Consider the following 21,920-nt stretch of genomic DNA (forward strand, 5'->3'; position numbering starts at 1 on the left):
TGCAGGATTCGTGCTGGGCTGGGTAACGGGGCCTACACGACAGGCTGGCACTGCTGAACCACCCAGCTTTCCCGCACAGTCACTCAGCTTTCCAGGAGGAGCACTTAGGCTGATGTTACTTGCCTTGATCTTCTGTGAACCGGAGACCTTGCGGCTTCCCTGGGTCTTGGGGGTGGCAGCCGAGGTCACATCGCTGCGTCCTTGGCTCCGGGCAGATCTTCTCACCCCCTCCGCTTTGGCCGGTAACTGGCTTCTCCTGCCCCCCGCCGGCCTGGTCCGGGAGACAGGAGCCTGGGACTTTCCTGCAGGATTCATCCCACAGAACCCACTCCCTCCCTGGGGAGGAGAGAGCAGGCCTGGGTGGATTGGGTTTGCTCCAGGTGGTGCAGGAGCTCAGCAGCAACAACCACACCCGTCAGTAGCACACAGCAGAATGAGAATGCACGCACTATTCTGCTGCTGGTGCAGTCACTGTGTACATACATGACATTACTTATCCTGTACTGATCCTGAGTTACATCCTGTATTATACTCCAGAGCTGCACTCACTATTCTGCTGCTGGTGCAGTCACTGTGTACATACATGACATTACTTATCCTGTACTGATCCTGAGATACATTCTGTATTATACCCCAGAGCTGCACTCACTATTCTGCTGCTGGTGCAGTCACTGTGTACATACATGACATTACTTATCCTGTACTGATCCTGAGTTACATCCAGTATTATACCCCAGAGCTGCACTCACTATTCTGCTGCTGGTGCAGTCACTGTGTACATACATGACATTACTTATCCTGTACTGATCCTGAGTTACATCCAGTATTATACCCCAGAGCTGCACTCACTATTCTGCTGCTGGTGCAGTCACTGTGTACATACATGACATTACTTATCCTGTACTGATCCTGAGTTACATCCTGTATTATACTCCAGAGCTGCACTCACTATTCTGCTGCTGGTGCAGTCACTGTGTACATACAGGACATTACTTATCCTGTACTGATCCCGAGTTACATCCTGTATTATACCCCAGAGCTGCACTCACTATTCTGCTGCTGGTGCAGTCCCTGTGTACATACATGACATTACTTATCCTGTACTGATCCTGAGTTACATCCAGTATTATACCCCAGAGCTGCACTCACTATTCTGCTGCTGGTGCAGTCCCTGTGTACATACATGACATTACTTATCCTGTACTGATCCTGAGTTACATCCAGTATTATACCCCAGAGCTGCACTCACTATTCTGCTGCTGGTGCAGTCACTGTGTACATACATGACATTACTTATCCTGTACTGATCCCGAGTTACATCCTGTATTATACTCCAGAGCTGCACTCACTATTCTGCTGCTGGTGCAGTCACCGTGTACATACATGACATTACTTATCCTGTACTGATCCTGAGTTACATCCTGTATTATACCCCAGAGCTGCACTCACTATTCTGCTGCTGGTGCAGTCCCTGTGTACATACATGACATTACTTATCCTGTACTGATCCTGAGTTACATCCTGTATTATACCCCAGAGCTGCACTCACTATTCTGCTGCTGGTGCAGTCACTGTGTACATACATGACATTACTTATCCTGTACTGATCCTGAGTTACATCCAGTATTATACCCCAGAGCTGCACTCACTATTCTGATGCTCCAGAGCGCCCGCCAGGGGATGAGCAGGAGCGAGACCTCACACTACTCTGCGAGGGTATAATAGAGGTCCGTGCCAGGCAGGAGATGAAAGCTGGAAACATCTTACATTGTGGGCACAGCTTTTCACCGGAGGTCACATCATTAGTGGTCCATAGGGGGAGGCATATGACCTCTATCCTGCAGTGTGCAGCAGTTTCCCCTCTGCAGCCTCTGTCTCTAGTTCTCAGTTGCCTCCGAGCTGGAGGCTGGAGACTAGATGCTATGATGTCTCCCATACACTGCACACAGAAGGCAGAGGAGAATCTGCTCCATAACTTCTCATTCAGAAGCATCAGGATTATATATGACTTTATAGAGATGATCTGTACTTTACTAATGGTAATAAAGCACTTGGGGTGAAATAGAAACTTACTATTGTTTCCAGCAGCTTCTGTCTGTGGCTTTGTCTCTCTATCGCTTCTGCCGGTGCCATTGTCTATCCTCTCTCATTCAGAAGAATCAGTAGGATCCTAGAGACCATCATAGAAAAGTACTGATGGGCATAAAGCACTTGGGGTGAGATAGAAACTTCCTGTTATCTCCAGTCACCCCTGAGCCTGTGTCTCTCCTCTGTGATTTAGAAGAACCAACAATATCATACTGGACGTTCTAGAGAAATACTAACCTGTACTATCACTCAAAGCATCAGCAGGATGATATAGGACACTATAGAGCAGTACTGACCTGTACCGATGGGAATAAAGCACTTAGGGTGAGATAGAAACTTACTACTATCTCCAGCAGCCTCTTCCTGTATCTCTCTTCTATCACAAGGAAGTGTCAGCAGGATGATACAGTGCTTCTACATTTTAGAGAAGCACTGACCTGTACTGATGGGAATAAAGCACTTGGGGTGAGATAGAAACTTTTTATTATCTAAAGCACTTGGGGTGAGATAGAAACTTTCTATTATCTCCAGCAGCCTCTGTCTGTGCCTGTGACTCTCCTCTATCACTCGGAAACCTCATTAGGATCATATAGGACTCTATAGGTAAGTACTGACCTGTAATGATCTAAGTAAATCACTTGGGGTGAGATAGAAACTTAATTACCCAATTTTTCCTAAATAAGTGTCCGTTTTAATTGAGGCGGGAGTGATGTCACATGACCAATCAGTGACGACCTCTCTGTACCATTGATTCGTGTGGGATGGCTGCAGCCCTATGTGATGATATTACTGGAGCAGGACCCCCAGTGCACCCCACATACAGAGCCCCCCGTTACTTGCTGCTCATACAGATGATGCTTTATTTCATGGAACCTGTAATTTGACAAGAATCGTGACCTCATCCATATGTTGCTCCGCGCCCTTCTCAAAACATATTTGCCGTGTGAGTCAGCGGCCGTCCACACCCCGCAGATAAGGGGCCGCCTGCTCCTGGTGTAGGAACAGCCTGACATTGTGCACTATTATTCCAGACGGGTCCGGCCCACTCCCACTGATGGGTTCCCTCAGGTGACCCCATGGGTGAGAGCACGGCACCCCCTATACCCTAGTACAGTGACACGTAGAGGGGGGTCCTAGCCGTGCGCCCATCAGGGGTGTGTATACCGCTATACTACAGCATAAGGTACGGAGCAGGTGTATAGCGACATGGATACCGTCATCAGGTCGCACACCGACGCCATGAGTCACACGTGTTTATAAACACTGACTAATCCCCAGCGCTGAGTAGTGACACCATGACCTCACTGCATGAAGGGGATCCTGCTATCACCTGTCCCTACAATAGGGGATCCTGCTATCACATGTCCCTACAATAGGGAACCTGCTATCTCATGTGCCTACAATAGGGGATCCTGCTATCTTATGTCCCTACAATAGGGAACCTGCTATCTCATGTGCCTACAATAGGGGATCCTGCTATCACATGTCCCTACAATAGGGGATCCTGCTATCACATGTCCCTACAATAGGGGATCCTACTATCTCATGTCCCTACAATAGGGGATCATGCTATCACATGTCCCTACAATTGGGGATCCTGCTATCACATGTCCCTACAATAGAGGATCATGCTATCACACGTCTCTACCATAGGGGATCCTACTATCTCATGTCCCTACAATAGGGGATCCTGCTATCACACGTCTCTACCATAGGGGATCCTACTATCTCATGTCCCTACAATAGGGGATCCTGCTATCTCATCTGCCTACAATAGGGGATCCTGCTATCTCATGTGCCTACAATAGGGGATCCTGCTATCTCATGTGCCTACAATAGGGGATCCTGCTATCTCATGTGCCTACAATAGGGGATCCTGCTATCACATGTCCCTACAATAGGGGATCCTGCTATCACATGTCCCTACAATAGGGGATCCTGCTATCACATGTCCCTACAATAGGGGATCCTGCTATCACATGTCCCTACAATAGGGGATCCTGCTATCACATGCCCCTACAATAGGGGATCCTCTTATCACATGCCCCTACAATAGGGGATCCTACTATCTCATGTCCCTACAATAGGGGATCCTGCTATCTCGTGTCCCTACAATAGGGGATCCTGCTATCTCATGTCCCTACAATAGGGGATCATGCTATCACATGTCCTTACAATAGGGGATCCTGCTATCACATGTCCTTACAATAGGGGATCCTGCTATCACATGTCCCTACATTAGGGGGGATCCTGATATCTCATGTCCCTACAATGAGGGATCCTGATATCTCATGTCCCTACTATAGGGGATCCGGGTATCTCATGTCCCCACTATAGGGGATCCTGCTCTCTCATGTCCCTACAGTAGGGGATCCTTCTGCGACTGCCCGGAGAACGGGACCCCTATAGGAGTGAAGGGCCTTAGGCTCGTGTTCCGAACACTTGCAGGACCCCATTTTTTTGATGTCTTTGGGGTCTGTTGTTCTCTTTTATCAGCCACTTAGACTGTGTGTATTCATGTAATGACTATTATACTGAGGACTCGTCTTGTCTCATTGCAGCGCCCTCGGGGGATCCTCCGCTCTTCACATCCCAGCATTCCCAAGCGGTGGCTGCCTGATAGATTATGTGCCGCAGATCTGCCAGTTACTGACCAATAAGGTAAGGAGGAGGATGAGGGTTGTCTTCCCTGTATGCTAAAGATATTCCACAGCTGCACTCACTATTCTGCTGCTGGTGCAGTCACTGTGTACATACATGACATTACTTATCCTGTACTGATCCTGAGTTACATCCTGTATTATACTCCAGAGCTGCACTCACTATTCTGCTGCTGGTGCAGTTACTGTGTACATACATGACATTACTTATCCTGTACTGATCCTGAGTTACATCCTGTATTATACTCCAGAGCTGCACTCACTATTCTTCTGCTGGTGCTGTCACTGTGTACATACATGACATTACTTTTCCTGTACTCGTCCTGAGTTACATCCTGTATTATACCCCAGAGCTGCACTCACTATTCTGCTGCTGGTGCAGTCACTGTGTACATACATGACATTACTTATCCTGTACTGATCCTGAGTTACCTCCTGTATTATACCCCAGAGCTGCACTCACTACTCTGCTGCTGGTGCAGTCACTGTGTACATACATGACATTACTTATCCTGTACTGATCCTGAGTTACCTCCTGTATTATACCCCAGAGCTGCACTCACTATTCTGCTGCTGGTGCAGTCACTGTGTACATACATGACATTACTTATCCTGTACTGATCCTGAGTTACATCCTGTATTATACTCCAGAGCTGCACTCACTATTCTGCTGCTGGTGCAGTCACTGTGTACATACATGACATTACTTATCCTGTACTGATCCTGAGTTACATCCTGTATTATACTCCAGAGCTGCACTCACTATTCTGCTGCTGGTGCAGTCATTGTGTACATACATGACATTACTTATCCTGTACTGATCCTGAGTTACATCCTGTATTATACTCCAGAGCTGCACTCACTATTCTGCTGCTGGTGCAGTCACTGTGTACATACATGACATTACTTATCCTGTACTGATCCTGAGTTACATCCTGTATTATACCCCAGAGCTGCACTCACTATTCTGCTGCTGGTGCAGTCACTGTGTACATACATGACATTACTTATCCTGTACTGATCCTGAGTTACATCCTGTATTACACCCCAGAGCTGCACTCACTACTCTGCTGCTGGTGCAGTCACTGTGTACAAACATGACATTACTTATCCTGTACTGATCCTGAGTTACATCCTGTATTATACCCCAGAGCTGCACTCACTATTCTGCTGCTGGTGCAGTCACTGTGTACATACATGACATTACTTATCCTGTACTGATCCTGAGTTACATCCTGTATTATACTCCAGAGCTGCACTCACTATTCTGCTGCTGGTGCAGTCACTGTGTACATACATGACATTACTTATCCTGTACTGATCCTGAGTTACCTCCTGTATTATACCCCAGAGCTGCACTCACTACTCTGCTGCTGGTGCAGTCACTGTGTACATACATGACATTACTTATCCTGTACCGATCCTGAGTTACATCCTGTATTATACCCCAGAGCTGCACTCACTATTCTGCTGCTGGTGCAGTCACTGTGTACATACATGACATTACTTACCCTGTAGTGATCCTGAGTTACATCCTGTATTATACCTCAGAGCTGCACTAACTATTCTGCTGCTGGTGCAGTCACTGTGTACATACATGACATTACTTATCCTGTAGTGATCCTGAGTTACATCCAGTATTATACTCCAGAGCTGCGCTCACTATTCACTGTGTACATACATGACATTACTTATCCTGTACTGATCCTGAGTTACATCCTGTATTATACTCCAGAGCTGCACTCACTATTCTGCTGCTGGTGCAGTCACTGTGTACATACATGACATTACTTATCCTGTACTGATCCTGAGTTACATCCTGTATTATACCCCAGAGCTGCACTCACTATTCTGCTGCTGGTGCAGTCACTGTGTACATACATGACATTACTTATCCTGTACTGATCCTGAGTTACATCCTGCATTATACCCCAGACTGCACTCACTATTCTGCTGCTGGTGCAGTCACTGTGTACATACATGACATTACTTATCCTGTACTGATCCTGAGATACATCCTGCATTATACCCCAGACTGCACTCACTATTCTGCTGCTGGTGCAGTCACTGTGTACATACATGACATTACTTATCCTGTACTGATCCTGAGTTACATCCTGTATTATACTCCAGAGCTGCACTCACTATTCTGCTGCTGGTGCAGTCACTGTGTACATACATGACATTACTTATCCTGTACTGATCCTGAGTTACATCCTGTATTATACCCCAGAGCTGCACTCACTATTCTGCTGCTGGTGCAGTCATTGTGTACATACATGACATTACTTATCCTCTACTGATCCTGAGTTACATCCTGTATTATACTCCAGAGCTGCACTCACTATTCTGCTGCTGGTGCAGTCACTGTGTACATACATGACATTACTTATCCTGTACTGATCCTGAGTTACATCCTGTATTATACCCCAGAGCTGCAGTCACTATTCTGCTGCTGGTGCAGTCATTGTACATACATGACATTACTTATCCTGTACTGATCCTGAGTTACATCCTGTATTATACCCCAGAGCTGCACTCACTATTCTGCTGCTGGTGCAGTCATTGTACATACATGACATTACTTATCCTGTACTGATCCTGAGTTACATCCTGTATTATACTCCAGAGCTGCACTCACTATTCTGCTGCTGGTGCAGTCACTGTGTACATACATGACATTACTTATCCTGTACTGATCCTGAGTTACATCCTGTATTATACCCCAGAGCTGCACTCACTATTCTGCTGCTGGTGCAGTCACTGTGTACATACATGACATTACTTATCCTGTACTGATCCTGAGTTACATCCTGTATTATACCCAGAGCTGCACTCACTATTCTGCTGCTGGTGCAGTCACTGTGCACATACATGACATTACTTATCCTGTACTGATCCTGAGTTACATCCTGTATTATACCCCAGAGCTGCACTCACTATTCTGCTGCTGGTGCAGTCACTGTGTACATACATGACATTACTTATCCTGTACTGATCCTGAGTTACATCCTGTATTATACCCAGAGCTGCACTCACTATTCTGCTGCTGGTGCAGTCACTGTGTACATACATGACATTACTTATCCTGTACTGATCCTGAGTTACATCCTGTATTATACCCCAGAGCTGCACTCACTATTCTGCATGTGTGTATGATCAGTTCAGGATAAGTCACGTTTGTACCCAGTTCCTTTTTGATGATTAAAGGATCTTTCCACTAATAACCTTCATTACTTTGTTGGAAAGTCCCTTGAAGTCTTGGTGTAAACTGGAAAAAGCAGCTCAGAGTTGATCACAGGCTGTAAATTGTCTTCTTTAGTTTCTGTTGTTCTCCGCTGACCACAAACCCCAGCGAGGTCTTAGTTGTGTCTTAGTGGTGGCACAGTCTGACTGTACGCGGCTCTCATCCATCTTACCGGCCGTATCTCTACGTGTGAACTGTGACGTGTGTGATGATCCCTGACAACATTGCAGCGCGATTACATTGCTTATCCATATACATTAAGGCTTGGGTCTCCTCTATTAGCAGACATTTTATATTCTTATTTTTATGCTTATATTAATGAATTATTTCCCAAACTGTATCGTCACTCTTTTATTCTTCCATTTGGTTTCTGACTACAGACAACCCCTTAGTAGTCAGCCCCGCCCACCTTCAGAGAGTGAAATTCGTTCAAACGTTTTCCTTGCTCCCCTTACGGATCATTTATAAAGTGATCGGCCTGGTTATAGAGAGAACTGTGCTGCACGACAATGACAGCTGCGCAGTTCTCTCCATCCCCTCCCTCTATGATAAGAAGGGAATATGCCTGCGGGATCAGACTACACAGGGATTGTTTGTAGTCTGTTACCATGACACCCATTGGAACTTTAGGTCCAAACAAACAGAACAGTTTTGATTGAGCCTATTTGCATATTGCTATCCATCTCCATAGTGGATACATTGTGGCACATTTGTTGCCAGTTTGATTCCATCCCGCGCCCTTCTCTGTTGCCTCCATGGCCGTGGATCATCCCGCACATTACAGGATTAGTCGCTGCCCGCGCCTCTCTCCGCACAGCCGAGGAAATCCAGCCGCCCGCTGCCAGAGAAAACACATGACACGGTCTCCCCCATCGCCTGCCAAGTTCACTCAGAACTTCTTACAAAAAAAAAAAATCAGGGTCAGACCGTGGCCGAGACGTGGAAAACGCCACGAGCCCAGATTTACTGCTCTACAATGTAGCAGGTGTTTCCGAACCTATAATGTTTATGGGGCTGGCGTCCACGTGGCCTGTGTGGCACCTGCTGGGGGAAGGGGGGGGGGGCGGACAGGACATTACATAGCGGCCACTCAGCTTTCCCAGAATCTGAACAGGACTTGTTGTAGTTCCCCTTTAATGCCCGGCAGATAAGTATGTGGACCCAGGATGGGACCTTCTTACGATCCTTCTGCTCTTCTCTGTAGGTGCAGTACGTCATTCAGGGATACCACAAGAGAAGGGAATACATCGCAGCTTTTCTCAGCCATTTTGGAACGTGAGTACTTACTTTCTTCCTTCTCTCACCTACCTGTTTGGGAAAAGTATCTGAATCTACATCATTTACACAGGTAGACAGCACTATCGGTACCTATATCATTATGTGGAGATACAGGGAGGCAGCACTATCTGTACCTATATTATTATGTGGAGATACAGGGAGGCAGCACTATCTGTACCTATATTATTATGTGGAGATACAGGGAGGCAGCACTATCTGTACCTATATTATTATGTGGAGATACAGGGAGGCAGCACTATCTGTACCTATATTATTATGTGTAGATACAGGGAGGCAGCACTATCTGTAACTATATTATTATGTGGAGATACAGGGAGGCAGCACTATCTGTACCTATATTATTATGTGTAGATACAGGGAAGCAGTACTATCTGTACCTATATTATTATGTGGAGATACAGGAAGGCAGCACTCTCTGTACCTATATCATTATGTGGAGATACAGGGAGGCAGCACTATCTGTACCTATATTATTATGTGGAGATACAGGGAGGCAGCACTATCTGTACCTATATCATTATGTGGAGATACAGGGAGGCAGCACTATCTGTACCTATATCATTATGTAGAGATACAGGGAGGCAGCACTATCTGTACCTATATTATTATGTGGAGATACAGGGAGGCAGCACTATCTGTACCTATATTATTATGTGGAGATACAGGGAGGCAGCACTATCTGTACCTATATTATTATGTGTAGATACAGGGAGGCAGCACTATCTGTAACTATATTATTATGTGGAGATACAGGGAGGCAGCACTATCTGTACCTATATTATTATGTGTAGATACAGGGAAGCAGTACTATCTGTACCTATATTATTATGTGGAGATACAGGAAGGCAGCACTCTCTGTACCTATATCATTATGTGGAGATACAGGGAGGCAGCACTATCTGTACCTATATTATTATGTGGAGATACAGGGAGGCAGCACTATCTGTACCTATATCATTATGTGGAGATACAGGGAGGCAGCACTATCTGTACCTATATCATGTGGAGATACAGGGAGGCAGCACTATCTGTACCTATATCATTATGTAGAGATACAGGGAGGCAGCACTATCTGTACCTATATCATTATGTGGAGATACAGGGAGGCAGCACTATCTGTACCTATATCATTATGTGGAGATACAGGGAGGCAGTACTATCTGTACCTATATTATTATGTGGAGATACAGGAAGGCAGCACTCTCTGTACCTATATCATTATGTGGAGATACAGGAAGGCAGCACTATCGGTACCTATATTATTATGTGGAGATACAGGGAAGCAGTACTATCTGTACCTATATTATTATGTGGAGATACAGGTAGACAGCACTATCGGTACCTATATCATTATGTGGAGATACAGGGAGGCAGCACTATCTGTACCTATATTATTATGTGGAGATACAGGGAAGCAGTACTATCTGTACCTATATTATTATGTGGAGATACAGGAAGGCAGCACTCTCTGTACCTATATCATTATGTGGAGATACAGGGAGGCAGCACTATCTGTACCTATATCATTATGTGGAGATACAGGGAGGCAGCACTATCTGTACCTATATCATTATGTGGAGATACAGGGAGGCAGCACTATCTGTACCTATATCATTATGTGGAGATACATGGAGGCAGCACTATCTGTACCTATATTATTATGTAGAGATACAGGGAGGCAGCACTATCTGTACCTATATCATTATGTAGAGATACAGGGAGGCAGCACTATCTGTACCTATATCATTATGTGTAGATACAGGGAGGCAGCACTATCTGTACCTATATCATTATGTGGAGATACAGGGAGGCAGCACTATCTGTACCTATATCATTATGTGGAGATACAGGGAGGCAGCACTATCTGTACCTATATTATTATGTGTAGATACAGGGAAGCAGCACTATCTGTACCTATATCATTATGTGGAGATACAGGGAAGCAGCACTATCTGTACCTATATTATTATGTGTAGATACAGGGAAGCAGCACTATCTGTACCTATATTATTATGTGTAGATACAGGGAAGCAGCACTATCTGTACCTATATCATTATGTGGAGATACAGGGAGGCAGCACTATCTGTACCTACATTATTATGTGTAGATACAGGGAAGCAGCACTATCTGTACCTATATTATTATGTGTAGATACAGGGAGGCAGCACTATCTGTACCTATATTATTATGTGTAGATACAGGGAGGCAGCACTATCTGTACCTATATCATTATGTGTAGATACAGGGAGGCAGCACTATCTGTACCTATATCGTTACGTGTAGATACAGGAAGGCAGCACTATCTGTACCTATATCATTATGTGTAGATACAGGAAGGCAGTACTATCTGTACCTATATCATTATGTGTAGATACAGGAAGGCAGTACTATCTGTACCTATATCATTATGTGTAGATACAGGGAGGCAGCACTATCTGTACCTATATTATGAGTATGTTACTCCTAGATTATAATCCATGATATTTGGCTGCAGGACTGGGATGATGTTCGGGACCCAGGAGTGGGGGTAGAGGGGTATTAGTGACCTATGAGGGGCTCCCCCACTCTCTTGTATACATGTGTTTGCCCCGTCTCTCTCCTGGGTGCAGTTGTCCTTATTAACTCTTTGCTCTCCTCTCTCCTGGCAGGGGGGTGGTGGAGTACGACGCCGAGGGCTTCACAAAGCTCACGCTGCTACTTACCTGGAAGGACTTCTGCTTCCTGGTGCACAGTGAGTATACGGCCCCCGGGCCTTCATATACAGGCCCCCAGCCCCCCATAGTATGCAGCACTATACACAGGTATATACATGTAACATACCCCCAGCCCTCAGTGTACAGGTATATACATGTAATATACCCCCCAGCCCTGAGTATACAGGTATATACATGTAATATACCCCCAGCCCTGAGTGTACAGGTATATACATGTAATATACCTCCCCCCCCCCCCCAGCTCTGAGTGTACAGTATACAGGTATATACATGTTATATACCCCCAGCCCTCAGTATACAGGTATATACATGTAATATACCCCCAGCCCTGAGTGTACAGGTATATACATGTAATATACCCCCAGCCCTCAGTGTACAGGTATATACATGTAATATACCCCCAGCCCTCAGTGTACAGGTATATACATGTAATATACCCCCAGCCCTGAGTATACAGGTATATACATGTAATATACCCCCAGCCCTCAGTGTACAGGTATATACATGTAATATACCCCCAGCCCTCAGTGTACAGGTATATACATGTAATATACCCCCAGCCCTCAGTGTACAGGTATATACATGTAATATACCCCCCAGCCCTGAGTATACAGGTATATACATGTAATATACCCCCAGCCCTGAGTGTACAGGTATATACATGTAATATACCCCCAGCCCTCAGTGTACAGGTATATACATGTAATATACCCCCAGCCCTCAGTGTACAGGTATATACATGTAATATACCCCCAGCCCTGAGTATACAGGTATATACATGTTATATACCCCCAGCCCTCAGTATACAGGTATATACATGTTATATACCCCCAGCCCTCAGTGTACAGGTATATACATGTAATATACCCCCAGCCCTCAGTGTACAGGTATATACATGTAATATACCCCCAGCCCTGAGTGTACAGGTATATACATGTAATATACCCCCAGCCCTGAGTGTACAGGTATATACATGTAATATACCCCCAGCCCTCAGTGTACAGGTATATACATGTAATATACCCCCAGCCCTCAGTGTACAGGTATATACATGTAATATACCCCCAGCCCTGAGTGTACAGGTATATACATGTAATATACCCCCAGCCCTGAGTGTACAGGTATATACATGTAATATACCCCCCAGCCCTGAGTATACAGGTATATACATGTAATATACCCCCAGCCCTGAGTGTACAGGTATATACATGTAATATACCCCCAGCCCTGAGTGTACAGGTATATACATGTAATATACCCCCAGCCCTGAGTGTACAGGTATATACATGTAATATACCCCCAGCCCTCAGTGTACAGGTATATACATGTAATATACCCCCAGCCCTGAGTATACAGGTATATACATGTAATATACCCCCAGCCCTCAGTGTACAGGTATATACATGTAATATACCCCCAGCCCTGAGTGTACAGGTATATACATGTAATATACCCCCAGCCCTGAGCGTACAGGTATATACATGTAATATACCCCCCAGCCCTGAGTGTACAGGTATATACATGTAATATACCTCCCCCCCCCCCCCAGCTCTGAGTGTACAGGTATATACATGTAATATACCTCCCCCCCCCAGCTCTGAGTGTACAGTATACAGGTATATACATGTAATATACCCCCAGCCCTCAGTGTACAGGTATATACATGTAATATACCCCCAGCCCTCAGTGTACAGGTATATACATGTAATATACCTCCCCCCCCCCCCCCAGCTCTGAGTGTACAGGTATATACATGTAATATACCTCCCCCCCAGGCTCTGAGTGTACAGTATACAGGTATATACATGTAATATACCCCCAGCCCTGAGTGTACAGGTATATACATGTAATATACCCCCAGCCCTGAGCGTACAGGTATATACATGTAATATACCCCCAGCCCTGAGTGTACAGGTATATACATGTAATATACCCCCAGCCCTGAGTATACAGGTATATACATGTAATATACCCCCAGCCCTGAGTGTACAGGTATATACATGTAATATACCCCCAGCCCTGAGTGTACAGGTATATACATGTAATATACCCCCAGCCCTCAGTGTACAGGTATATACATGTAATATACCCCCAGCCCTGAGTATACAGGTATATACATGTAATATACCCCCAGCCCTCAGTGTACAGGTATATACATGTAATATACCCCCAGCCCTGAGTGTACAGGTATATACATGTAATATACCCCCAGCCCTGAGCGTACAGGTATATACATGTAATATACCCCCCAGCCCTGAGTGTACAGGTATATACATGTAATATACCTCCCCCCCCCCCAGCTCTGAGTGTACAGGTATATACATGTAATATACCCCCAGCCCTGAGCGTACAGGTATATACATGTAAAATACCTCCCCCCCCCAGCTCTGAGTGTACAGTATACAGGTATATACATGTAATATACCCCCAGCCCTCAGTGTACAGGTATATACATGTAATATACCCCCAGCCCTCAGTGTACAGGTATATACATGTAATATACCTCCCCCCCCCCCCCCAGCTCTGAGTGTACAGGTATATACATGTAATATACCTCCCCCCCAGGCTCTGAGTGTACAGTATACAGGTATATACATGTAATATACCCCCAGCCCTGAGTGTACAGGTATATACATGTAATATACCCCCAGCCCTGAGTGTACAGGTATATACATGTAATATACCCCCAGCCCTGAGTGTACAGGTATATACATGTAATATACCCCCAGCCCTGAGTATACAGGTATATACATGTAATATACCCCCAGCCCTGAGTGTACAGGTATATACATGTAATATACCCCCAGCCCTGAGTGTACAGGTATATACATGTAATATACCCCCAGCCCTCAGTGTACAGGTATATACATGTAATATACCCCCAGCCCTCAGTGTACAGGTATATACATGCTGTATACAGCAGGACATGGCGGCAGTGATGACCAGCGCTCCCCTGGATTTCTGGCTGCAGACATTTGGGGGATGAGCTACATCTTTCCATCCTCACACCCAGCGAGTTGTGGGACGTGAGGTCGTGTTTTGGGGCTTGTGTTTTTATTGTCATGGAGACTGCGATCCTATAAGCAGAAGAAGAAGTGAGCGAAGCCGAGCCACATGTATGATACAGCACCCCACAGTGCTATATACAGGCCCCAGCACCCCACAGTGCTATATACAGGCCCCAGCACCCCACAGTGCTATATACAGGCCCCAGCACCCCACAGTGCTATATACAGGCCCCAGCACCCCACAGTGCTATATACAGGCCCCAGCACCCCACAGTCCTGTATACAGGCCCCAGCACCCCACAGTGCTATATACAGACCCCAGCACCCCACAGTGCTATATACAGGCACCAGCACCCCACAGTGCTATATACAGGCACCAGCACCCCACAGTGCTATATACAGGCACCAGCACCCCACAGTGCTATATACAGGTCCCAGCACCCCACAGTGCTATATACAGACCCCAGCACCCCACAGTGCTATATACAGGCCCCAGCACCCCACAGTGCTATATACAGGCCCCAGCACCCCACAGTGCTATATACAGGCCCCAGCACCCCACAGTGCTATATACAGGTCCCAGCACCCCACAGTGCTATATACAGGTCCCAGCACCCCACAGTGCTATATACAGGCCCCAGGACCCCACAGTGCTATATACAGACCCCAGCACCCCACAGTGCTATATACAGGCCCCAGTACCCCACAGTGCTATATACAGGCCCCAGCACCCCACAGTGCTATATACAGGCCCCAGCACCCCACAGTGCTATATACAGGTCCCAGCACCCCACAGTGCTATATACAGGTCCCAGCACCCCACAGTGCTATATACAGGTCCCAGCACCCCACAGTGCTATATACAGGCCCCAGCACCCCACAGTGCTATATACAGGCACCAGCACCCCACAGTGCTATATACAGGCCCCAGCACCCCACAGTGCTATATACAGGCCCCAGCACCCCACAGTGCTATATACAGGTCCCAGCACCCCACAGTGCTATATACAGGCCCCAGCACCCCACAGTGCTGTATACAGACCCCAGCACCCCACAGTGCTATATACAGGCCCCAGCACCCCACAGTGCTATATACAGGCCCCAGCACCCCACAGTGCTATATACAGGCCCCAGCACCCCACAGTGCTATATACAGGTCCCAGCACCCCACAGTGCTATATACAGGTCCCAGCACCCCACAGTGCTATATACAGACCCCAGCACCCCACAGTGCTATATACAGGCCCCAGCACCCCACAGTGCTATATACAGGCCCCAGCACCCCACTGTCCTGTATACAGGTCCCAGCACCCCACAGTGCTATATACAGGCCCCAGCACCCCACAGTGCTATATACAGGTCCCAGCACCCCACAGTGCTATATACAGGCCCCAGCACCCCACAGTGCTGTATACAGGTCCCAGCACCCCACAGTGCTATATACAGGTCCCAGCACCCCACAGTGCTATATACAGGTCCCAGCACCCCACAGTGCTATATACAGGCCCCAGCACCCCACAGTGCTATATACAGGCCCCAGCACCCCACAGTCCTGTATACAGGCCCCAGCACCCCACAGTGCTATATACAGGCACCAGCACCCCACAGTGCTATATACAGGCACCAGCACCCCACAGTGCTATATACAGGCACCAGCACCCCACAGTGCTATATACAGGTCCCAGCACCCCACAGTGCTATATACAGGTCCCAGCACCCCACAGTGCTATATACAGGTCCCAGCACCCCACAGTGCTATATACAGGCACCAGCACCCCACAGTGCTATATACAGGCACCAGCACCCCACAGTGCTATATACAGGCCCCAGCACCCCACAGTGCTATATACAGGCCCCAGCACCCCACAGTGCTATATACAGGTCCCAGCACCCCACAGTGCTATATACAGGCCCCAGGACCCCACAGTGCTATATACAGGCCCCAGCACCCCACAGTGCTATATACAGGCCCCAGCACCCCACAGTGCTATATACAGGCCCCAGCACCCCACAGTGCTATATACAGGCCCCAGCACCCCACAGTGCTATATACAGGCCCCAGCACCCCACAGTCCTGTATACAGGCCCCAGCACCCCACATTGCTATATACAGGCCCCAGCACCCCACAGTGCTATATACAGGCCCCAGCACCCCACAGTGCTATATACAGGCCCCAGCACCCCACAGTGCTATATACAGGCCCCAGCACCCCACAGTGCTATATACAGGTCCCAGCACCCCACAGTGCTATATACAGGCACCAGCACCCCACAGTGCTATATACAGGCACCAGCACCCCACAGTGCTATATACAGGCACCAGCACCCCACAGTGCTATATACAGGCCCCAGCACCCCACAGTGCTATATACAGGCCCCAGCACCCCACAGTGCTATATACAGGCCCCAGCACCCCACAGTGCTATATACAGGCCCCAGCACCCCACAGTGCTATATACAGGTCCCAGCACCCCACAGTGCTATATACAGGCCCCAGCACCCCACAGTCCTGTATACAGACCCCAGCACCCCACAGTGCTATATACAGACCCCAGCACCCCACAGTGCTATATACAGGCCCCAGCACCCCACAGTGCTATATACAGGCCCCAGCACCCCACAGTGCTATATACAGGCCCCAGCACCCCACAGTGCTATATACAGGCCCCAGCACCCCACAGTGCTATATACAGGCCCCAGCACCCCACAGTGCTATATACAGGCCCCAGCACCCCACAGTGCTATATACAGGTCCCAGCACCCCACAGTGCTATATACAGGCCCCAGCACCCCACAGTGCTATATACAGACCCCAGCACCCCACAGTCCTATATACAGACCCCAGCACCCCACAGTCCTGTATACAGACCCCAGCACCCCACAGTGCTATATACAGACCCCAGCACCCCACAGTGCTATATACAGGCCCCAGCACCCCACAGTGCTATATACAGGCCCCAGCACCCCACAGTGCTATATACAGGCCCCAGCACCCCACAGTGCTATATACAGGTCCCAGCACCCCACAGTGCTATATACAGGTCCCAGCACCCCACAGTGCTATATACAGGTCCCAGCACCCCACAGTGCTATATACAGGCACCAGCACCCCACAGTGCTATATACAGGCCCCAGCACCCCACAGTGCTATATACAGGCCCCAGCACCCCACAGTCCTGTATACAGGCCCCAGCACCCCACAGTGCTATATACAGGCACCAGCACCCCACAGTGCTATATACAGGCACCAGCACCCCACAGTGCTATATACAGGCACCAGCACCCCACAGTGCTATATACAGGCACCAGCACCCCACAGTGCTATATACAGGCACCAGCACCCCACAGTGCTATATACAGGCCCCAGCACCCCACAGTCCTGTATACAGGCCCCAGCACCCCACATTGCTATATACAGGCCCCAGCACCCCACAGTGCTATATACAGGCCCCAGCACCCCACAGTGCTATATACAGGCCCCAGCACCCCACAGTGCTATATACAGGCCCCAGCACCCCACAGTGCTATATACAGGTCCCAGCACCCCACAGTGCTATATACAGGCACCAGCACCCCACAGTGCTATATACAGGCACCAGCACCCCACAGTGCTATATACAGGCCCCAGCACCCCACAGTGCTATATACAGGCCCCAGCACCCCACAGTGCTATATACAGGCCCCAGCACCCCACAGTGCTATATACAGGCCCCAGCACCCCACAGTCCTGTATACAGGCCCCAGCACCCCACATTGCTATATACAGGCCCCAGCACCCCACAGTGCTATATACAGGCCCCAGCACCCCACAGTGCTATATACAGGCCCCAGCACCCCACAGTGCTATATACAGGCCCCAGCACCCCACAGTGCTATATACAGGTCCCAGCACCCCACAGTGCTATATACAGGCACCAGCACCCCACAGTGCTATATACAGGCACCAGCACCCCACAGTGCTATATACAGGCACCAGCACCCCACAGTGCTATATACAGGCCCCAGCACCCCACAGTGCTATATACAGGCCCCAGCACCCCACAGTCCTATATACAGACCCCAGCACCCCACAGTCCTGTATACAGACCCCAGCACCCCACAGTGCTATATACAGACCCCAGCACCCCACAGTGCTATATACAGGCCCCAGCACCCCACAGTGCTATATACAGGCCCCAGCACCCCACAGTGCTATATACAGGCCCCAGCACCCCACAGTGCTATATACAGGCCCCAGCACCCCACAGTGCTATATACAGGCCCCAGCACCCCACAGTGCTGTATACAGGCCCCAGCACCCCACAGTGCTATATACAGGCCCCAGCACCCCACAGTGCTATATACAGGCCCCAGCACCCCACAGTGCTATATACAGGCCCCAGCACCCCACAGTGCTATATACAGGCCCCAGCACCCCACAGTCCTGTATACAGGCCCCAGCACCCCACAGTCCTGTATACAGGCCCCAGCACCCCACAGTCCTGTATACAGGCCCCAGCACCCCACAGTCCTGTATACAGGCCCCTGCACCCCCACAGTCCTGTATACAGGCCCCAGCACCCCACAGTCCTGTATACAGACCCCAGCACCCCATAGTCCTGTATACAGGCCCCTGCACCCCACAGTCCTGTATACAGGCCCCAGCACCCCACAGTGCTATATACAGGCCCCAGCACCCCACAGTCCTGTGTACAGGCCCCTGCACCCCACAGTCCTGTATACAGGCCCCAGCACCCCACAGTCCTGTGTACAGGCCCCAGCACCCCACAGTCCTGTATACAGGCCCCTGCACCCCACAGTCCTGTGTACAGGCCCCAGCACCCCACAGTCCTGTGTACAGGCCCCAGCACCCCACAGTCCTGTGTACAGGCCCCAGCACCCCACAGTCCTGTGTACAGGCCCCAGCACCCCACAGTCCTGTATACAGACCCAAATGAATAGGTTCTGTAACCCTAAACTACCAGGAATCTTGCCTACATCTAGGTCTACAAGGCAGGTCGGTCATCCCCAGACCACCAGGGCAGCTGCCTCATCCCTAGAGCAGGTATCTGTGATGTGTCCATCCATGAGAATATGAGATTTTCCTGTAAGTATCTGGTGTTGTATCTGCCCCGGTACACGAGGCGCAGAGAACCTCACACCTCACGTCCTGCTTCACCTTCCTCTCCTCTTACCAAATAATATGACACTTCATGTCACGGTTATATAAACACTGTACGAGGCGAGATCCAGCCGCGGCTGATTCACCACTATAGCTCTGCTATTTATAGGCCCCGGGTGCTGTGTGTGCCATAAAAAGACACAGCACAGATAAAAGCATTGTAATCGCTGACAGCAGCAGCAGCCGTGCAGAGCAGTGAGTAACTCGGGGTCTGCTGGCACCTACCATACAGACATTACTCATCAGTCACTGACTATACACATCCAGAGGCGTGAGTCAGCGAGGTGATGAAACAAGAGGTTCTTATACAGCACAGCTGCACCATAGTACCCCCAAGATATGCCAACCTTATGTGCAGACACTGGGGAAGCAGAATAGTGAGTGCAGCTCTGGAGTATAATACAGAATGTAACTCAGGATCAGTACAGGATAAGTAATGTCATGTATGTACACAGTGACTGCAGCAGCAGCAGAATAGTGAGTGCAGCTCTGGGGTATAATACAGGATGTAACTCAGGATCAGTACAGGATAAGTGATGTCATGTATGTACACAGTGACTGCACCAGCAGCAGAATAGTGAGTGCAGCTCTGGGAGTATAATACAGGATGTAACTCAGGATCAGTACAGGATAAGTAATGTCATGTATGTACACAGTGACTGCACCAGCAGCAGAATAGTGAGTGCAGCTCTGGAGTATAATACATGATGTAACTCAGGATCAGTACAGGATAAGTAATGTCATGTATGTACACAGTGACTGCACCAGCAGCAGAATAGTGAGTGCAGCTCTGGAGTATAATACAGGATGTAACTCAGGATCAGTACAGGATAAGTAATGTCATGTATGTACACGGTGACTGCACCAGCAGCAGCAGAATAGTGAGTGCAGCTCTGGGGTATAATACAGGATGTAACTCAGGATCAGTACAGGATAAGTAATGTCATGTATGTACACAGTGACTGCACCAGCAGCAGAATAGTGAGTGCAGCTCTGGAGTATAATACAGGATGTAACTCAGGATCAGTACAGGATAAGTAATGTCATGTATGTACACAGTGACTGCACCAGCAGCAGAATAGTGAGTGCAGCTCTGGGAGTATAATACAGGATGTAACTCAGGATCAGTACAGGATAAGTAATGTCATGTATGTACACAGTGACTGCACCAGCAGCAGAATAGTGAGTGCAGCTCTGGAGTATAATACATGATGTAACTCAGGATCAGTACAGGATAAGTAATGTCATGTATGTACACAGTGACTGCACCAGCAGCAGAATAGTGAGTGCAGCTCTGGAGTATAATACAGGATGTAACTCAGGATCAGTACAGGATAAGTAATGTCATGTATGTACACAGTGACTGCACCAGCAGCAGAATAGTGAGTGCAGCTCTGGGGTATAATATATTGGGGCTTATTTACTAAGGGTCGCGGATCGCACTTTCGTCGGTCTGTTCTCCGTACTCGGAGGGCGCACCGTCGGATGATCCGACTGATTCGTCCGATATCCTGCATGTGTCGCTTCCCCGCTCAGGTCCCTGGAGTTCACCTTCTTCTTCCTGGTGCATGTAAGTGCATTGTCCGCGTATAATGCGCTGTGCGGGGAGTCACTGAGATCCTGCGTCCGATATCCTGCATGTGTCGCTTCCCCGCTCAGGTCCCAGGAGTTCACCTTCTTCTTCCTGGTGCATGTAAGTGCATTGTCCGTGTATAATGCGCTGTGCAGGGAGTCACTAAGAT

General features: G+C 48.3%; 1 protein-coding gene across 3 annotated transcripts in view; it reads left to right on the forward strand.

Moving 5' to 3' along the window:
• The window catches only part of BABAM2 (BRISC and BRCA1 A complex member 2), a 144,398-nt gene that overhangs the window by 99,544 nt on the left and 22,934 nt on the right, over positions 1 to 21,920 (forward strand). For all 3 annotated transcript variants that reach the window (XM_072139940.1, XM_072139938.1, XM_072139939.1), the window contains exons 8-10: positions 4,650 to 4,749; positions 9,200 to 9,270; positions 11,944 to 12,026. In XM_072139940.1, coding sequence (XP_071996041.1) covers positions 4,650 to 4,749; positions 9,200 to 9,270; positions 11,944 to 12,026 — 254 coding nt within the window. The remainder of the gene's footprint in view (positions 1 to 4,649; positions 4,750 to 9,199; positions 9,271 to 11,943; positions 12,027 to 21,920) is intronic.

Source organism: Engystomops pustulosus, chromosome 3 (genome assembly GCF_040894005.1).
Source record: "Engystomops pustulosus chromosome 3, aEngPut4.maternal, whole genome shotgun sequence".
In the NCBI taxonomy this organism is placed as follows: domain Eukaryota; kingdom Metazoa; phylum Chordata; class Amphibia; order Anura; family Leptodactylidae; genus Engystomops; species Engystomops pustulosus.